The sequence below is a fragment of the Diadema antillarum genome, unplaced genomic scaffold (assembly GCF_040938485.1).
Source record: "Diadema antillarum isolate AM-2024a unplaced genomic scaffold, OU_Dant_1.0 scf00000120, whole genome shotgun sequence".
In the NCBI taxonomy this organism is placed as follows: domain Eukaryota; kingdom Metazoa; phylum Echinodermata; class Echinoidea; order Diadematoida; family Diadematidae; genus Diadema; species Diadema antillarum.
Genome location: NW_027271009.1, coordinates 1,217,365 through 1,234,117, shown reverse-complemented (window position 1 = coordinate 1,234,117; position 16,753 = coordinate 1,217,365). Strand labels below are relative to the sequence as shown.

General features: G+C 37.2%; 1 protein-coding gene across 1 annotated transcript; it reads right to left on the bottom strand.

The window, feature by feature from the left end:
• Positions 1-3,703: 3,703 nt before the first annotated feature.
• Positions 3,704-11,708, bottom strand: LOC139720042 (UDP-glucuronosyltransferase 1-2-like). The gene is made up of 5 exons (XM_071631417.1): positions 10,833-11,708; positions 8,248-8,304; positions 7,308-7,473; positions 6,198-6,417; positions 3,704-4,881 (listed from the first exon to the last, which is right to left on the bottom strand). The coding sequence occupies exons 1-5, from the start codon at positions 11,685-11,687 to the stop codon at positions 4,602-4,604; spliced, it is 1,578 nt and encodes a 525-aa protein (XP_071487518.1). The 5' UTR covers positions 11,688-11,708; the 3' UTR covers positions 3,704-4,601.
• Positions 11,709-16,753: the final 5,045 nt, after the last annotated feature.

The window sequence follows — 16,753 nt, the reverse complement described above, 5'->3', positions numbered from 1 at the left end:
ATAAAAAGCACTGAAAAGATGGTCCTTTTAGTGTTCCTGAAAAGGACCATTCTGGCTTGTACGCAAAGTACGTATTAGAAAACAAAAAGAGAAAGAAAAGATGTATGTAAATGCCTATTCATGAATTCAAATGCAACTCTGATAAAACTGAGCAGGAAATTTATACAGTGTATTATTATCATATTGACTAAGTGTCAAATAAGCATATCCCCATTTTCCCCCTCTTCCTCCATTTATCGATAGAGATCAATAAGATATGTTTTGATCCATACCACTTTGACGTCGTGATCATCAGTCGTATTGTATAGGTACATGTGTGGAAGAAAGTACAGTACCTGGATACAGTACTTGATAGAGTACTTCCCAGGCAACATGTATGTTACGTGAAAGAGCTAATAGTGTGAGTATGCATTCTCTTCATGTGTACATGTACTTCTTCAATAGTCATTCGTTTCCTTTTTCCCAATCGATTAGTGAAAATATTAAGATCATTTATATATATTGCATTTCTGCAATAACGTTTAGTCATTTGCATTTACATGCATATGTACGAAAGAAAGCTTCATAGGGATCAGCACAAAATGTGCATGTACACATACATCCGATGAGCTCGACACTTCTAGGGATATAAGGCCTGTGAATGCCACGGGTATCGGCAAACAAGACCCACGACTCCGACACTATAGGCAAAAAAAAAAGGCCCACGAGTCCGGCACTAGGCAAAAAAGGTCCATAATAATGTAAGGAGTGTCAGACTCGTGAGCCTTGTTTGCGTAGTTTATCCAAGGAGGTTTTATACATGGAGTTCCAACTGGCTGTAATTATTTAAACAGTTGTCAGATTTCTATTGATGTACAAAAGAATTCCGCAGGTGCACTTGTGCCTTTGATGATCGATGTTCCAGGCTGCCGTCTTGCTGAGCAATCTGAAGATTCATTTTGAACGTTATCATAATGTTGGCCATATTTTGCTTATTTATTTATTAAATGAAATGAAATTTCACTTACTAATAAAGCATGTAAAACAAAAGTCAATTCCGTTCAGAAATTTGCGCAAAAGTGTAAATCAGAGCTGTATTATGTGAAAATGTTTAAAACTGTACCATCCTGGAAAGCTGGTTTTATCACTTTTCCACTTAATTCCCCCAAATAAAACTAATATGTAATAATCTTCAAGTATAATTCTTTATTGACAGATATATCAGATTAGTGCCAGGGTATGCCCAGTCGAGTAATTTTCATCTTCATTTCAGCATTTTTTCCTCAATTTCTGTTCGTGCATCCTCGTGTCTGTACCACCTACCTTTTATAAGAAGGAATAGCGAAAAGTAATTACCATCACAAAGACATATCTTCGTTTGAAAGTGGCTGGTGATTATGCAATGAGACACGAGTCAATCGTCTACGTATCGGCACGGCAGATCCTGTTTGGCACATGCTTCAAATATTTTTGAGCAGCGGCTTCAAACATAGATCAAAGGGAATAACTCTGTTGTTACTCCATCTCTTCAACCTCCTTGGTTTATCGGACTCATCCCCATGGGCCTTGCCTAAAGTGTCATGTTCGTGGGCTGTATTTTGACTCGTGGGTTGTATGACTCCGTGGGCTGTATGGCTCATTAACATGGGCGCCGGGTCTTGTGACGTGCACCCGTTTTTACAACGGCCGAGGTGTCTGCATTTGTGTACAACAATTTACATGTATTTAATACAATACATTTGATCATCTCATCATTCACTCTTTCGCAGTTGCATGTCAATTAAAGGAATGGTATAGTTTTGGTTGAGATGGGAATTCAGTTCCAACTTTTCGTGAGGTAGACCCCTAATATTAAACCACTTACATTAATTGTACATGTTTAAGAAGAATCAAAGTTTATTTGATTTGAAAAAAAAAAGAACGGTGTTGATATGGCCAATATATCCACACACAAAAAGCGGAACAAACTGGTCCTAACAAAAGGTGGACTGCGCTTGAAATGTGGATTGAAAAATAGAATAAGCAATGAAATGTAGTGTTTTATATCTACTCATCAATCAACACAGCCTGGAACATTATCAATAAGGCAACACGCATGAAGAGACTATGAAACTACACACTGATACTAGTATGAAGTCGTTATTGCACAAACGTGATATTCAACCATGCATATCATTTTTGCAAACTTGTTATTGATCGCTCACAATCAAACGGATGAACCTTCCATAGTGAATCTTGTAAACTGATAATGAAATTAATCCTTTCTTATCTTAAATTTATGTTTATCAGAAAATTAAAAGCATGGGCCCAGGATTAAACCCGATAATATTGTTTGGGGGATCAGATGAATGCCCTTGATACACAGAAAACTGTCTCCGGCGCCGCAAATAAATCTATTAAAATAAGAATGGAATACGTGTATACATGTACGTCTTGTTCTATTATACTACTACTTTGACAAAAATATATAGAGCGTGACAAAGTATCGAAACTAGCCTTGAAGTCTGATAAGATGGCAGTTAGCATTCAAGATTTGATCATTATATTGATCGTACATACAAAATGTACACACCCATACAAAACAAGAATGTAAAAGTAACATTTGTTGTTGTGACAGAGGAAAATTAAGTTTTTATTAACAGAATTGATTCACAAACGTTATATGCTTTGCTTCCTAAGCAAAACGATGAAATGTATTGAAAGTCTAAACAATAATAACAAAAAAGTGAAAATGCATCCCATGAATTGGGTAAAGGTGTTGTTTGTGTGTTTGTTTGTTTTTTGAAGAAAATTATGTACAGTGGACTCCCACTATAACGAAGTCCTCGGGACCGGCAGTTTTTTTTTTTTTCGTTATATCGGATTTTCGTTATAACTGAACAAATAAACAATAGAAATACATAGAGAATATGACATTGCAGCCCAAATTTGTATTTCGTAATAATCGGAATTTCGTTATAATTGTGTTCGTTATAACGGGAGTGCACTGTATAAAAATGGACAATTGTACTTCAGCAATCAAGGTAAGAGTTGTAGTTGATGGAATACATAAAAAAAATTATAGAGATATGAGATGTTTATATATTTTCCTATGTTTTATGGGTAGAACTATAGACAACACAACAGTGAACACAACAGGAATTCCATGACTTAGACGTAAGCCTCAGTCAAGATTACAGGATTAGAGTAAGTTTAAAGGACAAGTTCACCTTTATAAACATAAGGATTGAGAGAATGTAGCAATATTAGTAGAACACATCATTGAAAGTTTGAGGAAAATCAGACAATCCGTTCAAAAGTTATGAATTTTTAAAATTTTTGTGCAGCAACCGCAGGATGAGAAGACTACTGCAGTGTATGAATAACTTGCGTACAACAATATAAGGAAAATATAAAGAGAATTTCACAAAATTCCATCTTTTGAAAAAAGTACACATTCCCCTGACTCGTTACCGACAAATGTTATGGGCAATATTATTCCCCCTGCCTTTAGAAAGAGGCAAGTCAAGAGCTCTTTTATTATGCGAAAAAAGTGAAAATATGTTGAATTTTCTTTTACATTTTCTTTATACTGTTGTACACATATGACTCACAAGCTGTAGTAGTCTCCTCATCCAGCGGTTCCAACACAAAAATTTTAAAAATTCATAACTTTTGCATCGATTGTCCAATTTTCCTCAAACTTTCACTGATGTGTTCTACTAATATTGTTGCATTCTCTCAATCCTTATGTTTATGAAGGTGAACTTGTCCTTTAAAGATAAGTGATGGTTTTGTTTACACAACACACTGATCGTATAATTATGTAAGAAGTTAACTTCAAGAATGATCGGGGTGTGTTGAAAATAACTTGTTTGCTTTGTCTCTCATTTCTCAAAGATGGCATTTATCTTTGTACACGTACTTCGTTATTTGCACTTGATATTGCAATTAAGCTGTTTTAATTTCGAATTCACAAACCTTGCATTGATTTGCAGAAGTTATTGGTTTAGTGTACCATATGATATCAGGGACATTAGAAAAAAGCTGAAGATAATGGTTGTGCCCATAGGTCCTGAAAAACAATATATTATTTTGCTAATATTTTCCTTACATCTTTATTTCAGTACACTGAAGATATGAATGCTTGATAATTCCTATTACATGTAGCAAATTTTCATATTAGCAATGCAGGTCATGCAATTGCTCTGTATAACATTTCACAAACACTGCACAATTTGGAAAATTATGTCATAAACAATGACGTCATTTTTTTTTTTCCGAAATAAAGTACAATGCAGGGGCAGACCCAGGAATTCCGTATAGAGGGGGCGCCTTTACAAAATTGAAGGAAGGCACATGCACCCCTCCCCCATTTTTTGCTTTTGCTTTAAAAAAATAAATAAGTAAATAAAAATAAGGGGGTGCCAGGTGCGTTCCCCCTGGATCCGCCACTGTCATGTAGTACTAGTATCCAATATATAGTGTGTCACACAAGCCAACAACATATGATACGCTACGCACTAAATTTGTAGTTGAAGGTACGTCTTGTGATCACGTGAAACCCTTTCGACAAATCACTAACGGACTATGTTTGTTTGTTTGTTTTTCAACCAAGACATATATTTTAAATTGTGCTATACCTAATCTCTTTTGGTTTTGAACCTTGCGCCTCGACAGGCGCAACAACATACTCTGGCACAGCATCTAACAAGCAGATAAAATGTTACTAGGGTTATGACCATGCAAAATACGATGACGTCAATATTGTGAAGCTGAATGAAGCCGAGTTCCGTAGCTCTAGTCTTGAGATGAGCCCCGCCGTATTTGATGACATGTTCAATCCAGAACACAGCGGTTTCTGTCGGCTGGAACATCCTGTCGCGATGAATTCCCGAATAGAGCCTAGCTTGGTATGTGTAACTGCAAAAGTAAATGAATACATATGAAAACTAGAAATGTCCCTATGGCGACTGGTATGCCTCCGCCATAATGCATGGTTCTCCTAATGCGTGTATAGTACAATTTCTTCACTATGTGTGATGACAGTTTCACATAACTGGCAAAATATTGAAATGACAGACACGTTGTCACAAATTTGTTGAATGATCACTTTCCTTTAACTATAGGTTTGCTATACTGCCCGAGAGTGCAGATACACACTTTGTTGATTTGAGGTTCTTTACTTGACTGACCCTGTTAAGTTTATGCATTGAGTAATTTTCAAGGTATGAAGAAAAGTTGTAATTTTAGTGTGAAATAGAAAAAAAAATGCATTTTAGCCTGGCCTTTGACCCTTAACCTTTGACCTTTTGGCAGGAAATTTTCTAGAGAATCTCTACTAGGTAATACATGTATACATGTATATTAAGTTTCAAGAAAAATCCTGAAAGCATTGCATATACAATGTATATAATATATAAGGGAAATACATTATAGTGAAATTTTTAGTTGACCTTGACCTTTGACCCCCCCTGACTTTTGACCCATAACACCTAAATTCTCCAATAATCCCTATCAGTCAGTACATGCATATGTACCAAGTTCCATGAAGATATCTTGAACCATTTGCGAGATATGGTAAAAAAAGTGAAATTTTAACATTTCACCTGACCTTTGACCCTTTGACCTCATGACCTGAAACTCTCTCTGGAGAATCCTTATTCAGTAGTACATGTCTACACTTAGTTTCAAGAAAATACCTTCAGGCATTGCATAGATATAATGGGAGAAATATCGAAAAATTTTAGCATTTGACCTTAAATTTTTGACCTCTTGCCAATTTCACTCAAAAACTACTTAATTAATTGCCCAATCATGCGTCATCCTTGGACTAAGTTGGGTGAAATTTGCTTAATCCAGTCTTGAGTAAATGCACTAACGGATACAATTTAAATGACTTGACCTTGACCTTTGACCTTTGGCCGCTGGTCGATCTCACCCAAAATCTAATCAAGTACTTGCCCCATTTGGTAAAATTCCACTCAGTATTACTCAAGTAAACGCACACACACACACACTGGAATTCAAAACTCATGACCTTCCGGGGTGGAAGAAGGGCATTGACCCTTGACCCTATAAAGTCATGAGCATATCCCCATCACTATACGTTGTACATGTATGTTTCACGGCCCCTGAACAATTAAAGAACATCTTTTTGACAATGCCGCATATAGTCATACCCGATAGTCAACACAGTATCAAGCAACCATTACGAGACTTAGATGCAACTTCCTTACCTCTGATCATCAAGGACTCTCCTGATTGCCCTGCCGACAGTCTCATACGAGACGTCTTCCTTGTTCACCACTTCCCCCATCCCCTTGGCTTTGACTTTCACTCCGATAGATTTCTGCTCTGCGAACAAAGGTATAATCACCATGGGAACGCCGTGGTAGATCGCTTCAAACACGCCATTGGCCCCTCCGTGATAGACCATGAGACGGGCTTTTGGATGTCCTGCACAATAATCAAATGCAGATAATGTGACACGCAGAGGAGAGGAGATGGGATGTGCGAAAATGATAACGTTAGTGATAACAAATGACAATAATCATCTTCATTATCATTATAACAATAAAAAAAAAGATACTAAAAGACAGTTATATTGCGCAACAATTACGATAATATGCTCTACTGCGCACTACAAGTAATTGTCATGATTCAAACTAGGTACAGTGTATCATTTTTAAGTAGATAAGTTTTCACATCAGATTCTTATGCTATTAAGACAAATCTACAGGTTTTTTTTTTTTTAGTTTTTTTTTACACCCATCAACTGCAGCTGCTTGCCTTACAATCAGAGAGAAAGATGGCTTTTCCCTTACGATTTCAGAGCAGCAGATACAGTACATAAACGTGTTTTTTTTTTCTGACGAATATTTTAACAATGTTTGATCTTGACGATTTCGGAAACGGTAAATATTGTTTGGGATGATGATTTTAACTCTTCACATTTCTGCATGGTATACGCTGGTGCTAGTACCACAAATGATAATGTAACTCCATTTGTATATACATTTGTTACATTTACGTGGTCGATCAAACTCTCTACAGTTGGAGGGAATGGATAGAGAGTTAATGGTTTACGGGAGACTGGAACTTGAAATAAGCTGACCGAAGTTGTTGACGTTGCAGAATGGGGATTCAAATTATCGAACTAAAATGAGCTGAGAAAATATCTGATACGTGGTATAATGATTTTTTTACCAAGCACTTGGGTGTTGTCATTTCTGTTAAGTAAACGGTAATCTACTGTATAAGCAAGTTCAAACCACAATGTAATAGAGCCGACAATACAGCAACTATAAAGGGAGAAGAAATGTAAGTACAAAACAGTATGACCATACCAAGAAGATCGTTCTGTGGCAGCCAATCAACCAGTTTCGTGTTGTTGCCAAGGAAACGAGGCTTGGGTCCAGAGCATCTCCAGATGACTCTTTGTGGCAGCTCGCTGAAGACTCGGGCGAACGTCTCCACCATGGACTCAATGGGGATGCGAGGAATCATGCTTCCCTGTATGGTTGATTAGGAAAAATGGAATTTACAGTCAATAATGTCTTTACCAGTTTAATGGATCCCTTTACCAAAGGACCGATTGAACGTATGTGAAAAACGAGCAGCGAGGGAGCGGGAAATTAAGTTAACAAGACGTATAACCACTCATTTTCCAACATGGAAGAGATTTCAAATAAAGATTCAAAACCAACGCGGTATATTGGAAATTATTACCTTCGTTTTCGAACATGTCTCACACCACTTAATTCATCTGAATGCCATAATTACTTCAGTTTCGGAAAACCGCCTGGAATAAACGGTGATATTATGGATAACTTGATGTTATAGTGTAAATCCTGAGACAAATTACTGCTGTGTCATTGACCGTCAATAGGTGTCAAGATTCGCTGGCCCAAACACTACAATTCGAGTCTCTATATATCTCTCTTGAAGTGCATTTCCAACAGTCTATCTACAGACATCCTCGAGCTCAGCACATCAATAGCTGAGTCTTATATAAAAAGAACTAAATAAGAAAAGTCATTTAAGTTCATTCCGAAGCGATTGACTGTGCAGTTATTGACTCAGTAGTGCAATGTCAGAAATACACAGGTCAAAGACAAATTTGAATTTGATTGTCCGTGATAAACTATACAATGCCGTTGAGATGGACACACATGGAAACACATCCACACCCATGCCTATCAAAAGAAATTGCGGATTATATTGTGAATCAAATTAGTGTTTTGAACTATTTGAGTACCATGGCCCTTAATTAACCTTAATTCTCACCAGTGAGAAGATGATGAAGCCATGTTCTCCAGCTCCGTTCACAAAATCCTCATATTCCTGCACAAATAAAAAAGAAAAGGAAAAAAGACATAATTCATATTTCTCACCCATTATTGTATTCCTTGTACGAACCCATGGATCAGCATCGTCATATTGACAAGGCTGAATTTGGGCAAGCCATCCGCGCTTTTTTTTCCATTGCTATACGGAAAATGAGTGGAGTACATACATGACATTGCAATTATAAAATGTACAGTGAAAGGCGAAACGCACACCATTCACAAACACAAAGCATCGCCGTATTGATTCCTCCCCCGCAATGGGAATATCTCCGACTGATTAGTCGTCGTGACTCATTCTATTCAAAAGACAAAACAACAACAACAGCAACACCCCCCCCCCCCCCAAAAAAAAAAACCAACAACAACAACAACAAAACAAAACAGAACTAAAACAAAAGGCTTGCGCTCTTCGATTACTTTGAAATCGAAATGGGGTTGTACAAAGAGAAATATGATGGGACCTATACATGTAAGCAAGTTTGTTTGGCTTCCGGGTTCTTGCTTGCTTGGTTGTTATTTTGGCCGCCAGTTAGGCACAAAACAAAGATTTTCTCCCTCTCTTTTTTTTTAACTCAGGAAATAGATTACAAAAAGTGAAAACATTCTGCAGTGTTGTACGAACATGATCACGATTTTCCTGCTAGCAGGTTATGACTTCCTTTCCCTTTCCCCTCTTCTTTGGTACACTGTTATAGGCAGTGAACTTTCACATACATAATTGGTCATGATAAGTGAATACACTAATAAGCGAATTCACTTATTGTGTATTGAAATGTTATAATCATATTTGTTGGAAATAAATAAATGAAATGAAAGTGCAATATGCTATTTGTGAGGTACCGCCAGGAAATAATATCTTGGCAATATAAACAATATTAAATCAGTACTGACTTCTACAATGTAACCCTAATCAGGTCGAGCTTTCTTGGCTAGGAAGATACTAAATCAGGGGAGCCCGCCATCCTGAGGTCTCGGTCATCATTGGGGCGATCGCGACGAAATTTAACACGCGAACACCCATGTCGCAATGTACAAGATTGAGATTTCTTGAAATTGTTGATTAGTGTTTAATCGTAATCAATTAATTATGCAAATGAGCATAAGCCTTAGATTTTATTTCATTCTGTTAAACATTAATAAAAAGCATTGAGAATCCAATATTTGGTTTGTATATCCTTTGTAACATATTCAGCGATTGTAAATAAATAAAACTATACAGGAAAGTCATTTCAATTCTTTTTATCATTGTTTCGGAATTTGTTACGGATTTTTTTATTCTTTAACTTTTGGTGTTCTTTATTGGAAATTGTCAATGTCGACTTTTCTACTATAATTAGCAAAGAAATAATAATTCAAAATGATAAATAGTAAAAATAGTCTTTTTTATGAGTTTCATGATAGGGCACTATTATAGGCCTACATTGTATATATGAGAGCTTGCTTCCAAAAGGCGCTAAATCCATCATTTTTCAATGGATTTAGTGCCTTTTGATTGCAAGCTCTTTATATTGTCATACATGTATATATATATATATATATATATATATACATATATATATATATATATATATATATATATATATATAGCAATAGAACAACAACAAAAGAAAGACGCATATGAATATCAGCACGGGAAATTTAATTTCCTTCTCGTTCGACTGGAGACTAATTCCGGCTCACTGAAATATGTTCTTATTGATTAATTGAAATGTTTTCCCCAAGCCAAGCCCCCCCCCCCACAAGTCCAGTTCAACTTAAAAAAAACAACAACTCTAAACCACTTTCAACAGAAAATCAAATGAAAGTGGAACGAAAAGCTGAGAGCAATGCATGCAAAATGAAGGGGGAAAAATCCCTATTGCCAGAGGAAATATCAGTCAGAAGATTTAAAATACATTATATTTTTGAAAAACTCATTTCGGTCAGTTATATATATATATTTTTTTTTTCTATATGAAAATGTGCTTGCTTATTCCACTCACTCACTTTGATATATTGATTTTGTTGTCATGACAGTCATGTCTCATATGCCCAAAACACGGAGGGGCTAAGTTATCATAGAGCTGCTAATATTACCTAATACCTGATGTTTTTGTTTTGGCGCTACGGGACTGAGGTAACATAAATGCAACATTTTTACAGCTTGCTGACTCCAAAAGCGCCCGTAGACATCAAGCTGCTAGCTGTGAACACTGATTATACATGTATTGACTTTACGCGACTTAAAAAATAAATCGTACAAGTCGCAACACCCAATAGAAAGCTTATATCCACATTATAATAATTGAAGAAGAGCAGATAGGCCCTATACTCACTTTGCTGAGCAATGATTTGAGAAAATTGTTTTTTATTTTCATATTTTTCTGCATGAACCGTTACACTCCCTCCAGATTCAGTTCACATGTTGGCAATGTACATGTAACGATATCCAGTATGTGTGTGTGGGGGGGGGGGGGAGGCAGATGAATTACTTTATTCAATGAAGCGACAAAAATTACAATGCTGACCGAGATATACCTTTACCTGAGTCAATGGTTTGCTAGGCTTGTTGAGCAATCCGCCTATGGGTATCCAGTTTGGAATACTTGGACGAGGAAAGTCGAGGGAGAAATCAGTCGCACTGAGCCACAACTGGGCTTCGGCTAGGAGGCTTTGGACGGATTTGTCGGGACGGATGCCCAATTCTGATTTTAGCTGCTCCAGTGGTCGAGTTATCATTGTTCCCACGAGTGGAAAGATAATGTGGTGTTCGAAAAAGGACAATATTCTCTCAAAGAACGACATGCGGTCAGAGAAAGAGAAGAAATCCAACGAGATGTACGATGATGGCGCTGGCATGCCAAACATTAGTTCATGGAAGACCGGGTACCGCATTGACGTTGTCACCACAACAAGAGGAACATCCTTGAGGTAACCGTAGACCAGCGCATCGCCACCATCGAAGCTGTCCGCGATCATGAGGTCGAAATGAGAACTGCGAAGCTTGGCGAGTGCTATCTCATCCCTGAACAAAGCTCGACATCCAACACTGCCGAGATGGAACACATCTAAAAGATGCTGAATCATTTTGAAATCATCAATTAACATCGTAGGATTTTCGTTGAACAAAAGGCTCAGGAAATCTTTGGGTGTTCTCCTCACTGTTTCGAGGCTTTCTTCGTCAAGCTCGTAGAGGATCGCCTGTTTATATGTATCGTTTTTAAATCCTGTCCCACCACGATTCGAGCCGGTTAGGAGCGTGACGTTATGGCCGTTTGCGGCTAAGGCAGTGACAATGGCCGCCATGCTGCTGACATGACTGGTATGCAGCGGGTAGGGCATCGATAACAATATGTCGGCTGCGTATCCGTGAGAGATCAAGCTGTGAAGGTAGATCATGACAATAAGATATGCCGAGATAGCCCCAGAGAGAGACCAGCTGATGAAATACGCCATGGTTGCGTGTCCTTGAGAAACTCGATTGGTATTACCATGGAGCTACGTAGCTCCATGGTATTACTTTGTCCATCGAACGATGCAAGAAAATATCAATGCATAATTATCACACAGAGGGAAACGGTTTGAACAGTAGGCCTCTTGTATGAATGCAGTCCAAATTCCCTCGAGGAAGTCCGCTCACAGAATATTCTGTGTAATGTTGTAGTCTATGTCTGTAGGCCTAAACATATGCTTTCAAAGTACATGCACGTACATTATACTTTTGATTCAAAGCGTACTCATTTCTGGCACAAAGGTGGTATCTCTCATCACAATATTATCGACAGCAACGGCATGAGGATGAGCAGCATCGGCATGGGAGCGTTTTACGATAATTCAGTATGTTTGTTTGGGGTGGGGGTGTAGGGGACGTACGGCAGAGGAAGAAGGGGAGTGCATGTGGGGAGGAGGGGGTATTGTCAGTCAGGGGTCAGTCCCTCCCTCGATCCCCCTCCAATCCCTCACTCATGTCCCTCTTCCCCCTTCTATTGCAAGAAATGGGACGGAGTCTTCGGGTATAGTTATGGGTATTATAAATTATGTTTGTTTTTTTAATTCATTCCTACAATTTTCAATTGTGCCTCAAATTTTTCTGAACAGCCGTAAGTATGTGTAACCCCCCCCCCCCCAGTCCTTTGTCCTTTACAATTTATGCTCTGTCGTTCACACCGTGGTCTAAAATTGTCTCTCTAATCCACTTCGCATCTTTGATTATCATTACGTCATTAACCGCAGGACGTCCCCCTACATGCATCGTTAGTGCAGGCTCGCCACGCTACAGAGCATTCTGCCTTTGAAACAAACGCAACATGATACTGGTAAGTGGAAGGAAACGGTACTCGACAAGCAACCTTTGTCACTCACTGAAAAGCAAATAGAGTATACTTTACAATCCCGGAATCCATCTTCAAGGGATGATACCGTTTTGGTAAGATGGCCTGCGGGTTTCCAACTTTGTGCATGTGGGTGTTTGTGAGATAATGAGACACCTCTTATGAATAAAAATATGAAAGAACATGTAATTCTTTGAAGAATTCACAGTATGTTTATTGAAAATTGGTCTTTAAGCATCTGAGATATATAAAAAAAAAGAAAGCTATCCAAATAAATGTGACAGCTAGGCTACAATTCTTAGGATCTCTTTGTTTTACCTTGTTTTGGGATATCTACTTCATTTCAAACCGATTTTTTTTTTCAAATAAACTTTAAATTCCCCGTAGTATTTTATGCTCTTTAACATTCCATACTCCAGTAGTGTTTTCTAAATACGTATGTACATTTTGTATCTCGCAAAATGTCAAAAGCCGAATCCTCGCCTTAACCATCAAGACTATCCATCCCATTTAAAGGTGTATAGAAACGCACTGACAAACCAAAACGTCATATATGTACTACCCATTTAAACATCATACAGGTTTATTTGCCACTGTAATTTTGTCGAGTTTGAAATACATGAGATGATTTTAACAGTGGCTCTATATACAGTATGTGTTCGAATGGAGCTATCCAAAAGGTGGCTGAAAAAATGTGAAATGCATCACAAAATTGTACAAAAAGATATGAACACTGATGACCAACCAAAGCTGACATACTCAACTTTTCCCGTATACAGTTGTTGAAAGAGTAAACCAATAGTAGGGATATGGGTATGTTTTTAAACAAACAAACAAACAAACAAACAAACGGATAAGTTAAATATACATTTTTAGTTTTCTAACCACAAATACAATACAAAAGGTGTTCATGAACAGTAAACGGAAAGTGGAAGAGGATAGGGTCTAAATTGAAAAGTTAGAAAAATGAACACCAGTGAACTTGTAGAGTCAATAAAGACATGTTCTTTTGTATAATATTGATCTATTGTCTTTTGTTCTCATTTCAGTGGTCAGTTAAAATGCCAATTTCAACAGAATTTTGGATTTGATATTCAAGCGTTCAGATGGTGCCCTGCCAGAAAAGGTTGATAGCTTATTATTTTTGTATATTTTGTTGTCCACATGAGAAAACATGAGAAAATGTAAACAATCATTCAAAACAAAAGAACATAAAATTGTTTATTTGTTATTGTTGTGAGAGTTAAAATTGAGTTTTCTAAAGTGAAATAATTCACATTGTATTGTTTTATGCTCCCACATGGTAAAAAGACTTACTAAGTAAAAGTTAGAAAACAATAAGACATGTCAAATATCTAAACAATCTAACAATTTAAGAACAAAAGATTCGAATGAAAACGTATCACAGAAGAATAAAAGTGATTTTCAGAGGAAAAAGAAGCTTTTCGAATTCAATGATACTTCAGCAATCAAGGGAAAATGTGTAATTGATGGAATATGCCTCCCTAAAAAGATATTACAACTGCATAAAGATAGACCTATAAGATGAATACAGTTGAATTTTTATTTCTTTTTGCTATTATATTTTGTAACAATGAAATGTACACAAGTACATATATTCAGTATTTTTCATGCACTTTATATCAGCTACAGAGAAGTCCATAGTTTCAGTCAAGTTTGCACGATCACAGAAAGTTTATGGAGAAGTGATGCTTTTGTTTACACAACTCACTAATCCTGTAATTATGTAAGAAGTTAATTAAAAGATAATGTTTTTTTTTAAACATTGCAAATACTTTTATTTTGCTTCTTCTCTCATTTCTCATAAGGTATACTCGTTCATCTCTGCACACCTGTACGGCTACTTCGTTTTTGCACTTGATATTGCAAATAAGCTATTTAACCCAAACTAGGCCGGGCTATTTAGGTAGATGATAGAGCCGGGGGGGGGGGGGGGGGGCCATAGGCGCCGGAAGTGGGGGGCAAAACGCATTTTTGCCCCCCCCCCCCCAAAAAAAAAAATAAAATAAAATAAAATAAAATAAAAATAATAATAATGATAATAATAATAATAATACATAAATAAATAGATAAAAATAAATGAAATAAAATGCAAATATATATATGAATAAAATACAAATAGGGCAATTTATTAGCTAAGACTAGTAATTCTAACTCTCATAAGTCATAAATGTTTAGACGTTCATTTTTTCGTAGCGTGTGAGCAGATTATCTCAACCGCATTCAACGGTAACCGTTGCAGTTTTTAGAGGCCTTTGGCTATGGAAAATCGTGTAAATATCAAAATGTTAGCTTTAAGCACTGGCAGATTTAGAGGCGGGCACAACTGGCCCATGCCAACCCTCCTTTTGAAGAAACTTTTTAAAAATTCTTATTTGTTTTGTAATTGTTATACGTGTGCCCCCCCCCCCCCCCCCTTGAGAAAAAAAAAAATCTTCCATACGTCCCGCTTCCACCGCTAGTTGTTACTAATGTGATACCTGACGTAGGTAGCGCTCCCGGAAAATAGTTTTAACCTCCCATCCCCGCTCATCTGTTTTAATTGTTATACGTGTGCCCCCCCCCCCCCCCCTTGAGAAAAAAAAAATCTTCCATACGTCCCGCTTCCACCGCTAGTTGTTACTAATGTGATACCTGACGTAGGTAGCGCTCCCGGAAAATAGTTTTAACCTCCCATCCCCGCTCATCTGTTTTTTCCACGAGTTTCGACTTGGGGTAAATCCAGAGGCTGGGAAAGTACAAAAAATTGCGCCACCCCCCCCCCCCCTCCTTTTGAAGAAACTTTTTAAAAATTCTTATTTGTTTTGTAATTGTTATACGTGTGCCCCCCCCCCCCCCCCCCCCTTGAGAAAAAAAAAATCTTCCATACGTCCCGCTTCCACCGCTAGTTGTTACTAATGTGATACCTGACGTAGGTAGCGCTCCCGGAAAATAGTTTTAACCTCCCATCCCCGCTCATCTGTTTTTTCCACGAGTTTCGACTTGGGGTAAATCCAGAGGCTGGGAAAGTACAAAAAATTGCGCCACCCCCCCCCCCCCCCTTCTAAAATCCATATCACTACACTCGTCAGTCGTCATTCTCCAGCTTATAAAACACAAAACAAATGGGGTGCCTCCTCCCTTTACGCAAAAGGTAGGGTCAAAACGCAGCCCCCCCCCCCCCCAAAAAAAAAAGAAAGAAAGAAAGAAAGAAAGAAAGAAAGAAAGAAAGAAGAGAATGAGTGAATGAAAGTAAAAGAGAACGAAAAAAGAGAGAAATAAAAGATAGAAAGAAAGAAAAAAGAAAGAAAGAATGAATTTCAATGAAAGAACGAAAGAAAAAAATAATAAAAAAGAACGAACTTTATAAAGAAAGAAAGAAAGGAATGAAGGAAGGTTAATTGTTCCTTAACTTATAAAATAGAAGCTACAAAATTAATATAAGTCAGACACTCATGATGAAAATACGAGTCTATCTGTCAGATGTTGCAGACAGGGATCCCGTGGGTGTCCACTGAATTCAATTGAATTTATTGTAATCAGGAAAAATCGACATGAACCTCGGCTACAAGTCATGTAGAGAATTATCAAGTTTTGTCATGTGCAGTGTTACTCGAACTTGCAAGAAAAAGCAGCAAGATTGGTGTGAGTTACACTACAGTAATACATTTGTTGTTAACATGATATTTTATTTGATAAATGTCATAAACAAATATTTCACTGTATTTCTTTCGTAGGTACAGAATTATAGTATTTTACTGACTTACTGTCATACGAAACGAAAGCTAACTCTAAAGTTTTGTGTGGTGACTTGTGAAATAACACCATCCTATCAAGTTGACTTGAACATTGACGTCTATAGTGCAGTAGTGCACTTTATATTTATCTTTTAAACTCTTCATTTGTTGATATATTTTGTCAAGACTTATTTCGTTGTTGAAACTTATCCTTCTTGTCAATATTTTTCTTCTCTATAAACAGCTTAAAGCAGGAATATGTAAAACAAAAATGTTATTTTGTTTTACTGACAGGTGTCCGTCACAAAGACTGGTCGTCTTCATGTTTGGTTTCATCTTTGTTCATGATTTATTGTTTCACTGCGCTCGCTCGCCAAAATTTATCACAAAAAAGATT

Excerpts from the sequence above, each read along its gene's own strand:
- LOC139720042 (XM_071631417.1), bottom strand. The coding sequence starts at position 11,687 with ATGATCTACCTTCACAGCTTGATCTCTCACGGATACGCAGCCGACATA. Across the intron at positions 7,474-8,247 it reads GCTTCATCATCTTCTCACTG|GGAAGCATGATTCCTCGCAT; the intron begins GTGAGAATTAAG and ends TCAACCATACAG. Across the intron at positions 4,882-6,197 it reads AGAGTCCTTGATGATCAGAG|TTACACATACCAAGCTAGGC; the intron begins GTAAGGAAGTTG and ends TTACTTTTGCAG.